Source organism: Anser brachyrhynchus (assembly GCF_964034855.1).
Source record: "Anser brachyrhynchus genome assembly, chromosome: 1".
Classification (NCBI taxonomy): Eukaryota; Metazoa; Chordata; class Aves; order Anseriformes; family Anatidae; genus Anser; species Anser brachyrhynchus.
In genome coordinates, this window is record NC_137694.1 from 188,157,465 (window position 1) to 188,175,505 (window position 18,041).

At 42.3% G+C, this 18,041-nt stretch overlaps 1 protein-coding gene across 13 annotated transcripts in view; it reads left to right on the forward strand.

Moving 5' to 3' along the window:
• Positions 1-17,672, forward strand: part of STARD13 (StAR related lipid transfer domain containing 13) — a 297,430-nt gene extending 279,758 nt beyond the window's left edge. For all 13 annotated transcript variants that reach the window (XM_080568407.1, XM_080568405.1, XM_080568400.1 and 10 more), the window contains 7 exons: positions 1,806-2,004; positions 5,092-5,299; positions 6,162-6,276; positions 7,056-7,277; positions 9,395-9,612; positions 14,183-14,359; positions 14,738-17,672. In XM_080568407.1, the coding sequence (XP_080424533.1) occupies positions 1,806-2,004; positions 5,092-5,299; positions 6,162-6,276; positions 7,056-7,277; positions 9,395-9,612; positions 14,183-14,359; positions 14,738-14,855 (1,257 nt within the window). In that variant the 3' untranslated portion in view covers positions 14,856-17,672. The remainder of the gene's footprint in view (positions 1-1,805; positions 2,005-5,091; positions 5,300-6,161; positions 6,277-7,055; positions 7,278-9,394; positions 9,613-14,182; positions 14,360-14,737) is intronic.
• The last annotated feature ends 369 nt before the right edge of the window (positions 17,673-18,041 follow it).

The following is an 18,041-nucleotide window of genomic DNA, read 5'->3' on the forward strand; positions in this document are numbered from 1 at the left end:
GATGGGCCAAACTAATCTCTGAAAAATCACTGGATTTATAGTCCCATTTTATTTAGAGAATGAATCTGTAATATCAGAGAACAGAGCTAAAACATCTCTTTCTATCAAGCGAAAAACTAATTAATTGTGAATCTCCACCCCATACCAAAAAAAAAAAAAAGAGTTCAGATAAATATCATTAAACAAAACAGAGATTGAGAGTAGCAAAACGATGTGCAGCAGGAGAGCAGGAGATTGTGCTGGTGAGATCTGATGTCTGACCTCTCACATCAGACTTAGCTGGAAGTTTTTAAAAGATTCTTTATACCAGCAAGGACTCTTTCCATCAAAATCAGTGAACTGAGCTTTTGCTCTCACCATTTATCTACCACATACCAAAACTGCATTATTTGGATAGAATTAGCATGTGTCCTTCTGTGTCTTCAGCACACATTTCTAAGAGGAAAAAGAATTTAAAAGGAAGAAAGGAAAGGGATAAATGAAAAGAGACAGATGTTTTTGCTTGTATTTCTTGTATTCTTTTGTCAAAACTAAGGAGAGCTTCACCTGTAAAGAGAAATACAATATGCCAGCATGTACAAAGGGCAAACTCCACTTCTGTAATTCCTAAATATAAATTTAGATCACAAGCAACACTGCAGTCACAAATAAGAAGTCATAGAAGAGAAGCAGCTCACTGCCACTGCTTGCAGTTCGGCATAAGAGCTCATCTCTGTATAGACAAATACATTCCCTCATGGAGCTGCATAGTGTGTGATTCATGTCATCTCTGTTACTAATGTATGAGTTAACAGAAGTCCTAAATATCTTACAACCGTAATGTTCTAGAGAGGTAGCTCAGGATGAAGGGCATATTTCCTTGCCTTTACACTTTTTTCTTGGTGTGCAGAAGGCTGAAGAGCAAGACAGTGGACACGGAGGAGCTAAAGTCCAAATCAGAAATGTGCCTTTTTATAGATCTTTCTTAATAGTTCACCTTTTCCCCTGCAAAACTGTGGGCAAACAGTGCTAACGTTTCCCAAATGAAAGCCTGGAAACTCACTTGGGAATAAGTAATGTGGTTTAGGCTCAGGAATTCACCCCAGGGGAATTCCATTTGTGAGAACTTCTGTGGCAGGGCAGCAGTGCTGTGAAGGCACTCACAGGCCTCATTTTAAGAATTACCACTTCCTCTAGAATTGAAAGCAAACAAGATAAAAAAGTATCTTAGTGACACTGCACAAATAATCCCTCTGCGGCCTCTGCTTTCAAACTGGGGTTTACAGTGGAATCTGGGGGAAGCAGAGAGCAGGAAGGGGAAAAAATAGATTTGGTCTTGATTTGAAAGCTCTACCAGGACGTACTAATCTTTTGCCACAGCATTTATTACTTAGCCGAGCATAATATTTTCTTGTTAGTCTTCAAAATATATACCCAAATAAACATGAGGAACCAGATTCTCAGCTGGAGTAAATCAGCAGACAGTCACCGAAGCCAAGCAAGCCACACTGATTTATATCAACTAAGCATCTTGCTTATACTGTTCAAGCAGCAGCGTAGTAACCACATGCACTCTGAACTCTTTGTCTACCATCTGATGAAGAGTTGCAGCATGATTAACTCTTACTGTCCCACCATCAGTTGTATATAAGACTGTAGGCAAGTCACGACTGTGACATTTGCATGAGTTCCTCTTGCCCTTGCCTAGAAGTAAAATAAACAAACATAGCTTTGGTCATAATCAAAACCTCCTGTAAAATGTTTTTGTATTTATATATTTTAAGTAACATTGTATTTTTACCCAAATCCACGTGGCACCTTTCTAGGTGGGTCTGTTTCGAAAATCTGGAGTGAAATCCCGAATCCAGGCCCTGCGTCAGATGAATGAGAGCTCCCCAGAAAATGTCAGCTATGAAGACCAGTCAGCATATGATGTGGCAGACATGGTAAAGCAATTTTTCCGGGACTTGCCAGAACCTCTCCTCACAAGTAAACTGGGAGAGACTTTTCTACACATCTACCAATGTGAGTTGCAGTATTTTTATTACTACAAACAACTCAAAGTTATTATAAATTATATAATCATAAATTGTAAATAATTTTGATGTGTTAACACTGAGTGAGATCCTTTCTGCTCACCTCCAAGATGTATAAAAGAACATCTCTGTGCTCCACATCTTTAGCTGAGAGATTTTTAGAACTGCCTAAAGGCTTCAGCATCAAAATACTAGGAACTTTAATGCAAAGACAGCATTCAAATCTTAAGAAGCTTTGAAAATATCAACCTTACAATCAGAAAGATGCCAAAAGGACAGACAGGCCATGGATATAAAAAGTGTGAACAGACTCCCATTTTTGTCACGCTTCTTTAAATTGTGGGCCCATTTCATATAGACCTCTCAATACAAGTGAGTCTTTCCAGCAAGAAGTGGTACTTGACCATGAGAACATGCAGCTGTGCAGTTCTCTTCATTGCTGTGACTTGATTATTTGCCTTTTCATTATAGTCTATAAAATGTACATGGAAGCAACAAGCTACCTTCATTTACATCCTCAGCTTTTATGTAAAGATATCATAGAGAAATGAAAAAGCCAAGGATTTCTTCTTCTCATCTCAGCATAAGCAGTCTTCAGCAAAACCTGAGACTCAAATGCATCAGAATGGTGAGAATCCATGTAAATCAGGAAACGACTGTGTATCTCTTGTCCAAACTGAGAAGTAAACAATGAGGAAAACACTGAAAAGCCAAAGGAATTAGAGATTTCCTGAGAATGTCCATTATGAAGGCCTATCAGTCATTACTCTGGGAGATACACACAGGCGTACCCAGCCAACCTAAGCCAAATAATTTGAAGTGCTAAAGAGAAGTATGTCTACACATTTGCAGATGTTTCAGCTGGTGTAACAATAGAAAGACATTTTAAACACTGTATAGTCCCAAGCTAAAGTATCTAAGTAACTTCTGTGCTTCCCTTTACTGTCAGAGCTGTCTGTGGTGCGTAGTCACTAACGAATTTAACACCACGGTGTCTTCAAGCTGGTAGAGAAGTGCTGTGATCCTGCATGTGTGAGAGAGCACTGCAAATAAATTTAGTGGATTTTGTCATATGGAATGTCTTTGGGACACACGTGACCTGAAACAGTTGGTGCCCAGTCCTGGAGCATCATTTCGCCCTCTTCTTTCCTGCTCACAGGTTGCAGGACATGTCTGCCTGCACATACATCAGTGAGCTTTTTCAGAAAAGCAACAGAAAATGTTGGTGTTCACAAAATGGCAATCACAATTGCTTCCATCAGTGAAGTGGCCAAGGAGAAGATTATCGGCTAGAAGGACATGTTCTACACATCCTTGGAAACAAACAGCCTTTAAACTATTTTGTTATGCAAATTGGGGGTCCTATCTTGGCATAGGAGAGATGCAGAAATACGGCAGATCTCAGTGCCATCAGTGTTATTAGGTCTCTAGCCAGAAGGAATCCCCATTTCTGAGTCAGGAGCCTGCCATTAGGATTCACAACAGCCAAGAGGCTGAACAGTGCAACATTGCTACCAACAAAAAATGCTGTAAAAAGGCGCCTGGGCTGACTCTGTAACCCTACGTGGATTTGCAGTGGGAAGTCTGAAGAAGTCTTTTACACTTGGGGGAGTAAAAAGAAAGGCTAGGAAATATATTCTTGAACTGCACAAGTACTTAAAAGGAATTCAGAAATATTTGATCATGGGTCTGTTTAGAACAAGGTGGGAAAAGGAAAAAACGGGCTTTTGTAGACACTGGAGAACAATGTTTGGATTAAAAACAAGTAGCAGTGTTTGTTTCCACTTGGACAACAACAAATATGTTCTTCTGTTTTAGATGGTACTGACAGAAGAATGTTGAAAATTACTGGGATACCAATTGTATTTCATAATGTCTGCAATTAAATAAATCTGTAGCTGGGACTTTTTCTTCCCATTCATCCTGTTTAAGAAATTATTAATGTGAGGTTAGAAAGGATTTTTCCTCTCTTAGTTCGTTGGCAAGGGATTTCTGATTTTCTGGGAGTTACTGAACATCTTTTTCAGATATCCAGGACTTTTTTCATATACCCCAAATGGCTTGATTTCCCGTAAAACAGAGGAGTGGGGATGAGAAGATTAGTGTAATAGTCTATGTGGCTTAGCATTGATGAAACTTTCTCCATTTTCCTAAAACCCTCAGCTGCCTATTGTTTACAAACCTATGGCTTGAAAGGTTGGCCAGTCTTCTTCTCTATGTATGAGACCTGCCAGCACAGCAGGACAGATGGATGAGTACCAGGAGGGTATGTGGGGTGAAGACAAGTTCCTTAGATTTAGCAAAGGCCCCTCTGACTTCTCAGAAAGACCTGGCCTCGCCGCTTCTTGAAAATCACAAACATTGCACTGTGTTCAGTTCGTCACCCATGTCTAAAAGCTTTTAAAATGAAGTGCTTGTGCAAGGCTAACAGGCAGAGCTTAAAAGCTGGCTGTTCCCTGTACTGTAATTCTGCTTTTGTTGTTCTTCTCTTTGATTATATTGAGTATATGTAATACCCAGAGGAGGGCTCCAAATCCAAACTGAGAAAATGTATGGTAGTTTTAGACATGAATCTGTCTGAGATGCTATTTAAGCATATCCATTACTGCTTTCATGAAAGTGTCTTACAGCTTAGGACACAAGTGTAAGTATTTTTCTGAAGCTTCTGTAAGACTTTTGAACTGTCTTCCCAAGGGACAAAATAATCCTGAAAAATAACAATTAAAGATAGGAGTACTGGGTGCTCCTTTCACAAACTTTAAACGAAGTTCAGACTCTTTCTTGGGAAACACCTTTTCAGACGAACAGAGGAATGTCATCAGCTGGCTAGGCAAGCTGTGCGTGATGGAAGAGCAGACATCACAGCCTTCCAGCAACCAGCTGGTCGTAGCCCCTTCATCCCCTGTCGTCTGCCTCTTCAGAAAGCCATTCCCAAAGTGTGAATTCTTGTTAACAGGATAGAGTTAACACAGTTATCTCGGTGCTAGATAGAGTCAACGCAGTTAACCAGTTGTCTTCCGGGCTCCGTGTTTGATCTTACAATTAACCCCGCTGGACGTCACTTGCTTTCCCACAGACGTCCCCAAGGAGCAGAGGCTGCAGGCGGTGCAGGCGGCCATCATGCTGATGTCAGATGAGAACCGGGAGGTTTTGCAGACCCTGCTGTGCTTCCTGAGCGACGTCACCTCCGTGGAGGAGAATCAGATGACTCCTATGAACATAGCTGTTTGTCTGGCCCCTTCCCTCTTCCATCTCAACATAGTGAAGAAAGAAAGCTCTCCAAGGTAAGTTTCTTCTTAACACTATAAATAGGCATGTCCTTAACACAAGGGGATGCTTTCAGTGGTTCTAAAGGCACACAGGGTAACATTTTCCAAAGCGTCTGCTTTCCACGACACGTTACGCAGGGCACGGCTTCAGCAAGAGGGGAAAGCTGATACTGCAGAGCCAGCAGCACACTTGCATAGGCACAGAAGGTGTTTTCGCAAGCCCAGCAGGGTGTTTCTGTCTGTGCAGTGTGAATATGCAAGTGCCGGCTTTTCATGCAAAATTTCAATGACACACTAGTGAGTTTTGCATAAGTAATGTTGGCTTCTGAGAAGGAAAAGGGCCTGATTTTGCTCTGGTTGAAGTCAAGGACCGACCGTGTTTTACACGATTTTCACATGTCATTTTTCAGTGAATGGTACAAGGTGTAAAGCCGTGTCCTTGATAGAGCCAGTGGGTGTTTGCAGAAACGAAGCGCAATGCTTGTTAAGGGAACACCAGGCACAGGCAGGACAAGTGTGGGATTGTAGAACAGGAAATCCTGATCCCACTTGTATCACTGAGTTTATTTCAGGCCGTGTTAAGGTGATGTGTAACATGATGAGTGTAGCTTAAGCAGGGCATAGGCCCCGCTAAACATAAGCAGCCCCAGCTTGATGTCCCTTCTGAGATTTTTTCCAGCTTTTACCTTTGCTGCAGTAATATTTTAGATAAACATTTCTCTTTTAAAAAAGGCCCAATGGTCTGAACAATCTTTGTGATAAACACAAGTTAAAGATAGACTTTTCACTCTGGTGTTAAGAACATCCTGCAGCTATGTTTGCTTTCATATTAAAAAGATTCAGCTCTTTTTACCTAAGACACTGAATTCAATTACAGAGTAATACAGAAAAAATATGCAACAGGGAAGCCAGATCAGAAGGACCTCAGTGAAAACCTGGCAGCTACTCAGGGACTTGCTCACATGATAATGGAATGCAACAAACTTTTTGAGGTGAGTGAGAGACTCAAACGGCATTATTCATGGACACATAATGCAGCATCCTTTGAAGTATTTATGTTCATGCTTACATTTTCTCTCTGCTATTAGCACAGAGGTTGATGGTGCCTCACTTATTTGTAAACCTTCTCCATCTAAAATTTATTTATCTCATTTCTTTATGACTGTTCCCTACTAGCAGTTGAAGGTGCAACTATTAAAAATGCAGAGTAATTATCTGTGGCAGTTTTCAACCCAAATTACAGGATTAGGAAATTTTAGTTTAATTAAAATCAAAATCTGCTGTTTTAACATTTCATTTTATTATAAAGCTTTTAGTACCTCAATTAAAACTAATCCATCTCAAAAAGAATAGCTGATACATTTTTTGTGTGTTATGCAATAAAGTGAAAATCACACAGGGAGATGCAGTCTTTCCTTGAGCTACTTTCACTGCAGGTGTAGGAGAGGTAATGCTTATAACTCCCTTCCCCAAGAGCACAAAGTGACATTTCTAGGCGAGTGACGCAGTCGTATTGACATAGAGTTGATCAGTCTAATGTGGTTCTGCCTGAGTAGTGAGTGCTATTCTGCCCCATTGACTGTTCCATTATATTGCCTTGATTTCTCAGCTTGTGTAATAAGAAAAGGCAGAAATAGGTGACCATTTCACTGATTGTAGGCTCATTGCAATTGGATGCTAAGTGGTCCATCAGCCTAGAAAGCACTGCTTTAAGGAAAAGTTCTCAGCAGGAGGTTTTCTCCGTGTGCTTTCTCCCACTTCTGTGGTACAGGTCCCGCACGAGATGGTAACCCAGTCCCGAAACTCATACATTGATGCAGAAGTGCATTCTCCCACCCTGGACGAACTTGGGAAACAAGTGGATGAGGAAGGAGGGAGCTACCAGATGTACCTTGAAAGTCTCATGCAGAATCTCCAGAAAGAAGCAAAAGAGAAATTCAAGGGATGGGTCACATGTTCCAGTATGGAGAACACAGAACTCGCCTACAAAAAGGTAACTTGTGGAGACACGGAAGAGGCAGTAAACAAACAAAAGTGAAATACACCCAACCTGTGGGACCCACTGACTTGTCGCATGACCAAACCCTTCTGTCTGCTGACGCAGATGATTTTTTAAAAGGCCACTAAAACCTGTTAAAAATGTAATGTAATAGTGATCCAAATGGGAGATAAGAGGACAAGGCACACAAAACAATCTAAGGTCTCAGAAACAATGGGTGAAGTGATACAGCCAACAATGCAACCGGAGAGAGGGCTGAGAGTTAACACATAACATTTACTGGGGTAAGATTTTGACTGGAAGAGACAATTTCTGACTGTCACCTGTTTGCCAGCAGTTCAGGGCACACAGTCAGAAGAACGGTATTAAAAAACCTTTTCAGGCTGCATATCCTCTTGTCCTTGTTTCCAGTGCATTTTTGATAACTGCAACCTTTACTGAAATTTCTGAAGCTGCTCCAGTCTCGGTCACTCCTGCAGGGAAAGCCAGACGGCTGCAGACAGAAGGTGCTGCAGGGTCCCTGCAGGCAGTGGGACTCCAGGAGTGCTCAGCCTGGAGAAGAGGAGGCTCAGGGGGAGCTCATCCATGTCCCTAAATCCCTGAAGGGAGGGTGCAGAGAGGACGGAGCCAGGCTCTGCTCAGCGGTGCCCAGTGCCAGGACAGGAGGCCATGGGCACAGCCGGGCACCCAGGAGGCTCCCTCTGAGCACCAGGCAGCACTTCTGTGCTGGGCGGGTGCCGGAGCCCTGGCACAGGCTGCCCAGAGAGGCTGTGGGGTCTCCTCCTTGGGGATCTGCAAAAGCCGCCTGGACGTGGGCCTGGGCAGCCTGCTCTGGGTGTCCCTGCTTGGGCAGGGGTGGCACCAGGGGCCTCCGGGGGGCCCTGCCAGCCTCAGCCATCCTGTGGTTCTGTGAAAGGCACTGGAAGGGGTGTGGAATCGGGGTGGTGAGGGGACAGGAGGCATCATTTCCCCTGTTAAGTGCAATTCCTCTGTTAGGACAAAGAAATCACAATTCTGATTTATAGTCAGCTTCTGTGCATGACTCCTCCAGGGAGGTACTGCAGGAGTTTGAGGAAGCAGGGCTCAGGTGGGAGTAGGATGTGGGAGTGGGGAGGGAGTGAATGTGGCACAAGCATGGAGACAAGCACTGTACAGGGGACTGGGAGCAGCCTAGGACTGGGGCAAGAAGACTGGAGAACTGACAGCTATGGGGAGGAGTTATAACAACATAAAATAATTTAAAATAGGAGACGTGGCAGCTGGGTTTCTGGAGACACGATCCTGTGTCTGTGAGAGGTGCTGGGAGGTTCTGGAGCACTAGAATTCATAGGTGAAGATGCCAGGAAAGCAAGGCTTGCAAGGTCCAGATAACTTGTTTGCCACCTGAAAGACAACGACCCTAAAATTATGCAGAAATGTACGTGTGTATTCATCTCACACATAACCCAGCACTTTCCACTCCCCTTACTGCATGCTGTAGAGGTGTAACAGGAGCCATGAGCTAGTAAGATCTGGCAAAAAGTTTGTGTGTTCCTTCTTTGAAAGGTGCTTTCCCAATACTTCCCTTGCAGCTATTTTGAGGAAACATCTGTGTGTCTGACACAGAAGCGAATCAACATGTTTTCTTCTCCTTCAAGTTCCGTTCTTCCACTAATTAGCCAGGCAGGCTGGCCCTCAGTCCCAGCCACTGCCCAAGGTGGTAGCTTTGTTTCAGATCAGTGTTTCAGTCTGTCCTTTCATCTGTTTTCAGTTCTACATGCACGTATTCATTGCACTTCGGATGGTTGAGGTTGAAACAGCGTCTGTCACCCCACAGATAATGCAGCAGCTCTGCTAGCACAATGAGAACTGGTCCAGATATACATTGCTGTGAGAGCAGAAGTATTGTTATCACTTCAGTTTTCCATCCGGGACTAGTGTGCATATATTTTCACATGCAGAAGAGGAGCAGGAATAGCAATAATAGCGATGATTAGCAGGGTAATTTGCATGCTCTTAAGCTTCATCTTAAACTCAAGTTGGATACCCATATCAAGATTTTGTCCTGTTATTCTGTGCTGAATGTTTGCATATAAATCATGGGGTTTTTATGCTCTGTTGCTTTACTGCAGGTTGGGGATGGGAACCCCCTAAGGCTTTGGAAGGCGTCAGTGGAAGTGGAGGCCCCCCCGTCAGTTGTCCTGAACCGAGTGCTGAGAGAACGGCACCTCTGGGATGAGGACTTCTTGCAGTGGAAGGTGGTTGAGAGCCTCGACAAGCAGACAGAAGTTTACCAGTACGTTTTGAACAGCATGGCTCCTCATCCTGTCCGGGACTTTGTTGTTCTAAGGTAAGCTAAGGGCAGTTCTCCAGTATCTTTGCTTCCTGCACTGAGGACAAGGAAGATCTGTTCTTACCTCACCTCAGCCTTAGCATCTGTAAATTGTGCTTTGAGAACTCCACTTCTGGGCAGCAGCATTTATTTGAAATTAAAATTGTACACCTAGAGCATGCTGACCTTTTCTCTGATGTAATTTGAGCAGCACATACTCCTGAGGCCATAAATATCATTTATTCCTTAGAACAGATGCCTGATAATAGCTGCTGTTCTCTTAGCTTTGTTTGTTGTCAAAACAGTGCAAACAGAACCCAATTGTTTTTTACCCTGCTTCTGCTGTTCTCTGGAGAGTGTTTGATGTTTAAGAGCCAAAGGTTTAGTGAAGAAGATAGCGATGCTTTTAAGCGGAGGTTCTGATATGGTCCCTATGTAAGTTGTTATTTTAGATTTGAGGTTGAAGACTTTGTAGACCAAGAAATGCTAACCCATAAAAATCATAGTGTGGAAATGAACAGAAGGAGGTAGTAGATTTGTGTTCTGAGCCTTTTCCAGGGGATGAGATCTCTGAAAGAAATGTATTGCAATATATCAATATTCCAAATTCAGACCCAATTCTGCCTCTGTCTATGTGCGCATACTGAGCAGACCAAAAAAATTCCTCTTATGTACATCCTGCCTTTGAAATCCTGGCCCTTTGCTTGCTAGGGGCTATTGTGGAGCTGCTGACATATTTCACTTGCAGGGTCAGTCCTACAGTTACTTATTTCAGGATAATTTTGTGCGTTCCCATTCTTGGTCACTGCTTTCTTTGACTGAAATGATGTGCCAGACAAATACTAAGCAGTTTTGACAATGGAAATAGTCCAGCGAGTCAGAATTGCATTAGGGGGAACAAAGATTGAAGGAAAAAGATGAGCCCAATAAAATATAATTTTAATAGTACATCCCTTTTATGAACTTCAGTGTTCTCTTCAAGAATGATGACATGCAGATATTGTTGGAATAAGGGAAGAATTACTGGAACTCTTAGATGAAGATTTTGAAAAAAAATTCTATAAGTCTTTACAATGTGAAAACTAGTCTTTCCATTAATCTATCTCTTCTGCCTTCCTATAGAATATTGGGCTAAATTAATTTTATAATTAATTTTCTTAAATAATATTATCAATTTATACAAGTGATAAATTTGGCCCTCTGTGTAGCACCCAGAAGATTGTCTGGGAGCGGCAGGGAGGTTTTGATGACCATAATTCTATCCTCTTATTTGCCACTTAATTCACTATTAGGTCTCATGGTGTTTTATGTTCTTTAAAGACCTGCTGTGCAGTCATATCAGTTAAAGGAAAATCTTGCCATCAAGTCCTCATTCTGTTCACTAACCTAGGCAGAATGACCCCCAAGGACTGAAATATATATCACAAAACAGAATCCTGGTGGGTTTTTAAGGGCTGGAAACAGCCGTCAGGCAGATCTGAGAGTTTCTGTTGTTTATCTCTTTTGATTTGTATCATTATGTCTAGAACAAGGTTAGCCAGTGATATCGCGGTCAATTTGATACGTTACGATTGGTGGGAAGCGAACAGTGAAATTATAATTCACCTCTGGGGACATGAATACATATATTTTAAAAGACTGACATTTTCCCCCTTCCCAGTCAAACTGGTGGTTGTGAAAAGATAAAAATGTAGACCTTTGGGTTTTAATTCACCAGTCATAATGAGGGCATTGGGCTCCCTTGAGAAGACCATAAGGGTAAGAGTATAGGGCCAGTGTTTCATATGCCTGGGATCTGAAGCAGCTCTCAGCTGCCCTGCACATACATCACTTTTCATTAAAGATTCCTCAGGTGTTTAGTGTTAGTTAAGCATTACAGCACGTGTGTGTGAGGTGTACCCATTTTTATTACCATAAGGTATTTATAGAGAAGTACAGCAACCAGCCTAAAACCATATAACCAAGAGTAGGAAGTCTTCTGAAATCTCACATAGTTTTCTACTTCAGAAATGATGCAACTAAGTGTCATGTAGTTACCAAAATAATGCGGTCACAGCTAAGCACGGTGCAGGCAGTGGCTCAGCATCTCACTGGAGATGTCTCTCCATGTGCTGCATCTCCTAAGACAGCTCATCATTTTTATTAATGCACATACACATGCAAAACCTTCTGAAGTCAGTCTCTTCCTGCATTTTCTTGAATAACAGCTCAATTTCATATAAAAAATGAAGAATGGTAAAGCATCTGCTGAAGTCCAAACGTCATCAGTCTTTAAAAGCAGCTTACCTGCTTCCCAAGGTGCCATAATCCCTATCTCAGACAGTCTGTAGCAAGGTGATGCACATCATGCAGTACAGTGGAAATTTCTTATTTCTTCCCACAGCATGGGAAAAGAATATAAACTGTCTTGTGAGATCCCAGGCAGACAGGTAAGATGTGAGGCACCAGAAAACGTAGAGAATGCTAACAGAACAAGAAAAAATGTTAAGCATAAAGTCTAGATCTCCTGAACCTGTGAAAAACATCTGTACAGTCTGTCAGAGAGGCTAGAAACTTGGGAGAGGGAAAAAATGAAACAAGTGACACTGCTCAAAATAAAAATACATCTTAACAGGCCAGCCCAAAACCTGACTGCTTGAGGAAAGAAACACACTGGTAATCAGGAAACAACTACCTATAATTGGCTGACAAATGTGGTGACATGTTCATGAAATTTCACAGTAATAGTACTTTTTCCTGTGTAAAATTTCCTCAATAGTTGTGTAATGTTGGTGAAAGAAAATGTGGTTCTGTGCGCCAGAAAATGCCCCTTTCCTTCTATAATGGAAGAGAGCATACAGCACAGATCCTGGAAGAAGAGGTAGAAAAACACTATTTTTTCAGGGCCTGCAAAAGCATGTTGGTTCTTGCTGTGTGGCATTGGAAAGGAGAAGCTTTCCAACGAGATGTCTCTTTTTGGAGTAACAGTGAAGAGGAAGGAAGCAAATGGATGTTGCCTTTGTGGGTGCCTGGGTGATCCATCCCTCTATGGGGTAGTTGGCGAGGATTTTGGTTCAGATGTTTGCTTGATAGCAAACCAAAGCCTACCTAAGGAAAGGAAGCGTCAACTTCACTGTCATTCCTAAGCAAGTTAATATGAAATTTCAGCCTTTGGCTAGATCAAAAAATTAGCCATGTTAAGAATATTTTGCCGGTGCTGCTCAGAGTGTGTAGAGGCAAATGACAACCATGTAATTGTCACCAGCCACCTCGGGAGACTTTGCTCAGCTGCTGTGCATCAGTGGATGTTAGCAGCTGAACATCCTGCTAAAATGTGCTGCCTTTATACTTATCATCACCAAGAGTATTGCACGTTAGCATCATTGATTAAATAAATGCACGTCATTAAATTTAGATGCCTCGAAACATGTCCTAGGAGTTTCAGGAGACAGTGTTGGTAGCAGTGAGGATTTCTGCTGTGCTAAACTGAATTTGCTGCTCTGTAACAGTCTGCATGGGTGCAATGCAACATTTCAGCCCTTGCTGGATGGCTTGTGCTCACTTTACGGCCTTCCCAAAACTTAAGAAAATGGGCTATTTCCCACCCAAATGCCCATAACATCGCTGGAGCAGTGCTGTATCCCAGCCACTACTGCACTGCACGTCATATGAATTTCCAGTCCTGCAGTAATTAAATTTGTTTGGGATCAGAGTGGATTAACATTTAGCAGGTCGGATGTATGGGCAGAGCGATTGCCTGTCCGTCTGCAGAAGGCAAAAGGCTGTGTCATGCCCTCTAACACATGACGGTTACAAAATCCTGGTGAGGAGAAGCAAAATTTCTCCACCTGGAGCCAGCAGCAATGTCAGTGAGTGGCTGTTCCACATCAGGCTCGGATTCCCAGCTTGGTGGGGGGCAGCAGAATCAGGTGGACATCGCTTTTCAGGAAAATAATGTAAATAGCACTGATTGCACGATCTCTCCCTGAGTCATCTCAGCAGGTGGGCATTTGGGGGGTTGATTTGCCTACTCCTGTACCAAAGTATCCTAACCTCTGAGCATTTCTCATCAGAATTACGGTACCCACCATTAAAATCAATACATTTCCAGGAGGGAAATCTAACAACTGAGCTTGATAGATTTCTGTGGCCTGTCTTGAGCAACAGTCCTAACAAAATTGGTACACAAAACTCCTCCAGGGACACCTAGGACATCACAGGCCACATCTCCATAGGCAAAGTCAGTTAACGTGCCTCTGAGAACTGCTCAGTTTCCCACCCTCTCTGTTTCTCATGGAAATCTTGTGCAGGTTTTGTGGCTGCCTACCTCTGACAATTGCCCACCTCAGTCTTATCCAATCTACACCATGTTCTGGTGCCAGCACTGTATTTTCACTTAAATATGTCTCTTCTCCCACTCTTGTGTTTTTCCCTGCTTGTATTTGTAGGCAATAGTCTCTCATTGGCCTTCCGAGAGATGGTTCTTTGGCCTTACAAAGTTTTTCCATTTACAAGTGGAAAAACAAACTGTAACTTTAACTCTGGTTCTTGCTTCTGTGCCCAAAAGCCTACTTACTAAAGTACTTCCATCTCGAATGTGTTGCTGCAGGACATGGAGGACAGATTTGCCAAAGGGAATGTGCATGCTGGTTGCCATGTCCGTGGAGCACGAAGAGGCTCCTCCTATGGGAGCCGTACGAGCCATCGTGATGGACTCTCAGTACCTGATAGAGCCGTGTGGCTCAGGAAAAGCCAGGCTGACCCATATCTGCAGGATTGACCTGAAGTAAGTATCCTGCCTACAAAAAGCAAATGTCCATTCAACAGGGCAAAAACCACCAGCTCAGAGAGGGGAGGTGCTGGGAACAGAGGGCATGGTTAACATAGCTTTGCTGCTTTGGAGTCCTCTTGTGGTCTTCTGTGTCCACCAAGCTCATTTCTGTGTTCAGCATCTACTGTCATTATAATGTGATCATAGAAATAAAATCTGGTTGTTTGATTACTGCAAGGGAGCACTGCAGAGTACGCTTACAATGACAAGTATTCAAATTCCCCAGCAACACCACAGGCAGCGGGGAGTAGGGGGCATGGCAAGCCCATTCCTGTGGAGCATAGTTCTTGAGTATTTGAATTTCTCAATAACTGTGTCTTTCCATTTCTTCAGAGGACATTCCCCAGAGTGGTACAACAAAGGCTTTGGACATCTGTGTGCAGCAGAAGTTGCCAGGATCAGAAACTCATTTCAGCCTCTGATTGCTGAGGGACCAGAAACAAAAATCTGAGGAAGTGTTCCTGGAAATGTGGACGTGTAAATCAGGGTATGGCCAGAGAACAGGAAGACAGAAAGCAAAGACCTTATTTAAGTTACAGAAGTCTGACCAGACCTGGGTCTGTACAAAGGTGAAAAAGGAATTTTATAGGAAAGTTCTTTTATTCTGGAGACTTCACCTCCCACATCCCTTCTGTATTAATTTCAGTTATTGAAGTAGATCTTTCCTCAAAGAGCTTTTATCTTTATTACTTTGAAATCAGACTATTGCCATTACTTGTGTGTTACATAACTCTGGTATTTAAAGGCTTCTGAGAAGCATATTTTAATTGTAAATAAATTATGTACAGTATGTATATATTTATCTATATTATATCTATATATAAGTATATGTATAAATTAATTATTTTGTATATAACTCAGTGCTTTGTAGAGGAAATCACTTGCATCAGTTGGACCTTAAATGAATCCATCACTTGTTTCTTAGTGTGTCACTGCTACATAAGCTGTGTTTGCTATTATCACAGGGCTACCAGACATAATCCGTGTGATAACAGAAACGTCTTTTCTCGAATTTGTTTTGTGTTTGTGTGCTATGAGAAGGTACCTAGAAATAGATGTAGGAAGAATTAAAAGAGCTAAGGAGGAGAGAGGTTGTTGTATGTTTAAAAATAATGAGGAGAGGATCCGTTTCACCAAATAAAATACGTGGAAATGTAACTGAGATAGACATTTTGAAGGCTGTTTATATTCAGCTGCAGAAAGCTTGTGACTGTTAGTACAAGATATCATTGAAAACTTACCTATTGCCTTAATTAATGGTATATCTGCCATTAGAGAACCTCACTATTTGCAGTGTTCAAAGTAACTGCTTTTTCTTAAAAAGTACAAGATAACGCCATGTGTACTGAGGTGTCTGAAATCAGACTGCTAAGTTACTAAGCTGTAAATCTTTTGTTTAGCATTTTGTCTAGGCTCTGAGGAAGCATTTCTGTCTTGTTCTTTCCTTCTTCCATAGAGATGGCTAATTATTAAGAAGCTCCAAAGCAGATTTTCCACATCCAATGGACACAAAGATGTGCAGATGAATAAATACCATGCCTTTTAATGCTCATACTATAAAAATAACTGAACTTTTTAAAGCTTTTAAACACATCTCAGAGATTTAAAAGATTAAATGCAGGTTATGCTTGGGAAGATCGCTTTTATAGTAACAGCAAGCATTTTTGTATTATATTGCACTGATCTGCAAGATCCTGCCTCTGTATGCATCGGTCGGAGCAGGATCAGCCCTGACTATGAGGAATAGGAGCCATTTAAGCCTGTTATATCATTTCATTTTCAGGGACCTATTATTTTGCTAATGGAAGAATGCTTTAAAAGTAATAATAAGGATTTGTTAATGTTACCATTGAGGCAGGGCTCTCTTTTTTTTTAACTAACCTAAGACCAAAAGTGATATTACACCTACGATTCAATAAGAATGTACAAGCCTGTTGATACTGTTCTTCATTAATCGCATGTGTTCACTTTGACTTTATTTATTGCTGCATAAACCAGCCAAGTCATTCATAGCCAGTGTTTTAGCTCAGTCCTTCCAACAAAAGCCACTGAGAGTTAGTATGTGGCCAACTAAACATGGGAGACATTTCCTACATGAAGCTACAGTCTTGCGCCCTGATCCAGTAAATGGTGAAGTCTTCCTGTGCAGTGGCTCTGCCAGTGCTTTAAATCTGCCCCAAGAAGAGGGGCTGTGGGTAGACAATTGCTGCTAAAGCACGGCCCCACGCACCATCGTGCACATGCATAAGGGCTGTGCTGGTGGGGGGAGACCCCACCATCTGAGGAAGTGAGCCTGCAGGAGCTTGGGGTAGACAGGGGAAGGGTGACCCAGCACGGTGCCACCGTAGAGCAGCAAGACCCTGAAAAAGTCATCTTCCCCCCTGTGAGCTGCTCTTATCTTTCTCTCTCTCTCACCCATGTTTCATTGTGCGACTCATAGGATCGGGGAGGCAGGTTGGCTGTGAGCTCCTGCCTTGAGTTTATGGTCAACATTAGATGCAACATACAACCATCGGGGGGGTTTAAAGTATTAAGAGAGAGTGCTCTCACCCTACGTGCCCATAATGAGGTCCGGGTGCTCCCCAGGTGGCAGTCCACCACCACTGCCCATATCTCACCTTCCTGGGAGTGAACAGTGGCTCTCAAGGTGCCGGGGCAAGGCCAGTCCCCTGCTGCCATCAGAACCGCGATCCCAAGATGCGGCACCTCTTCCCAGTAATGCCTGTAGCCGTGGCAGCAGGCTTCATGACGGCTGTTTTCCAAAACAGGAGCAATTAGAGCACTGCTGCTACATTAGTTTGCATAAATGAATACAATAGTGCCTCAGTATTAATGGACACAGATTCTCTGGCATTGGGAATGGCAATTGTCTGACACTAAGCAATTCCGTAAGGAAATGAAGGGAAAACCCGGACAGTGGTTTTACCCTGTCTGAAAACTCAGCTGGAAGGGCCCCTCTGCCACCTGCTACCATTAGCAAGGTAGGTTTGTCCTCCTACCATTGCAAAAGCTCTGTCATGTGCTTCCAGCATCTCTAAGCCATGTATCAATGAAATACGTTTTCATTAAAATGCGCATTATGCCATGTCTACCATTCAGCTACCACAGTATTTTTTATTGTTATGTTGCCATTGAGAATACATTACGATGATTACATTTTTAAATGTTATATTCATATCAATACCTCATATTTTTACCTCATCTGTTGGTATCAGTCATTAGTTGTAAATAAATAATTGCAGAGTTGAATAAATTTGCATACACTAAAGAATCAAATTTCCTTTACGTGTTTATTTCATCCATTGGCTAAGGACGCAAGCACGGTACACTTAAGCTGTTCCTTTCTTTATTACAACCTGCTGTACACTAAGCTGATCTGATATGAGACTTCAATAACTGTTTCAGGCTCAAAATGATATTGTTATCTATTATGATTATCCTATCTTGTCCCTAAGTATACCAGAACTTCACGGCAAAGATATGTAAGGGGAAAGTATTTTCCAAATAAGCCATTGGGTTAGGATGGCTGCCCTGTGAAAGGCAAACTCAAGTCTGCAGTAGTACTTAGGCTCCTGACTCTCCTGAATTCAGCCATGTTTCTGCATCTAGATACTCGTCAATAATCTGTGTCTAGGTT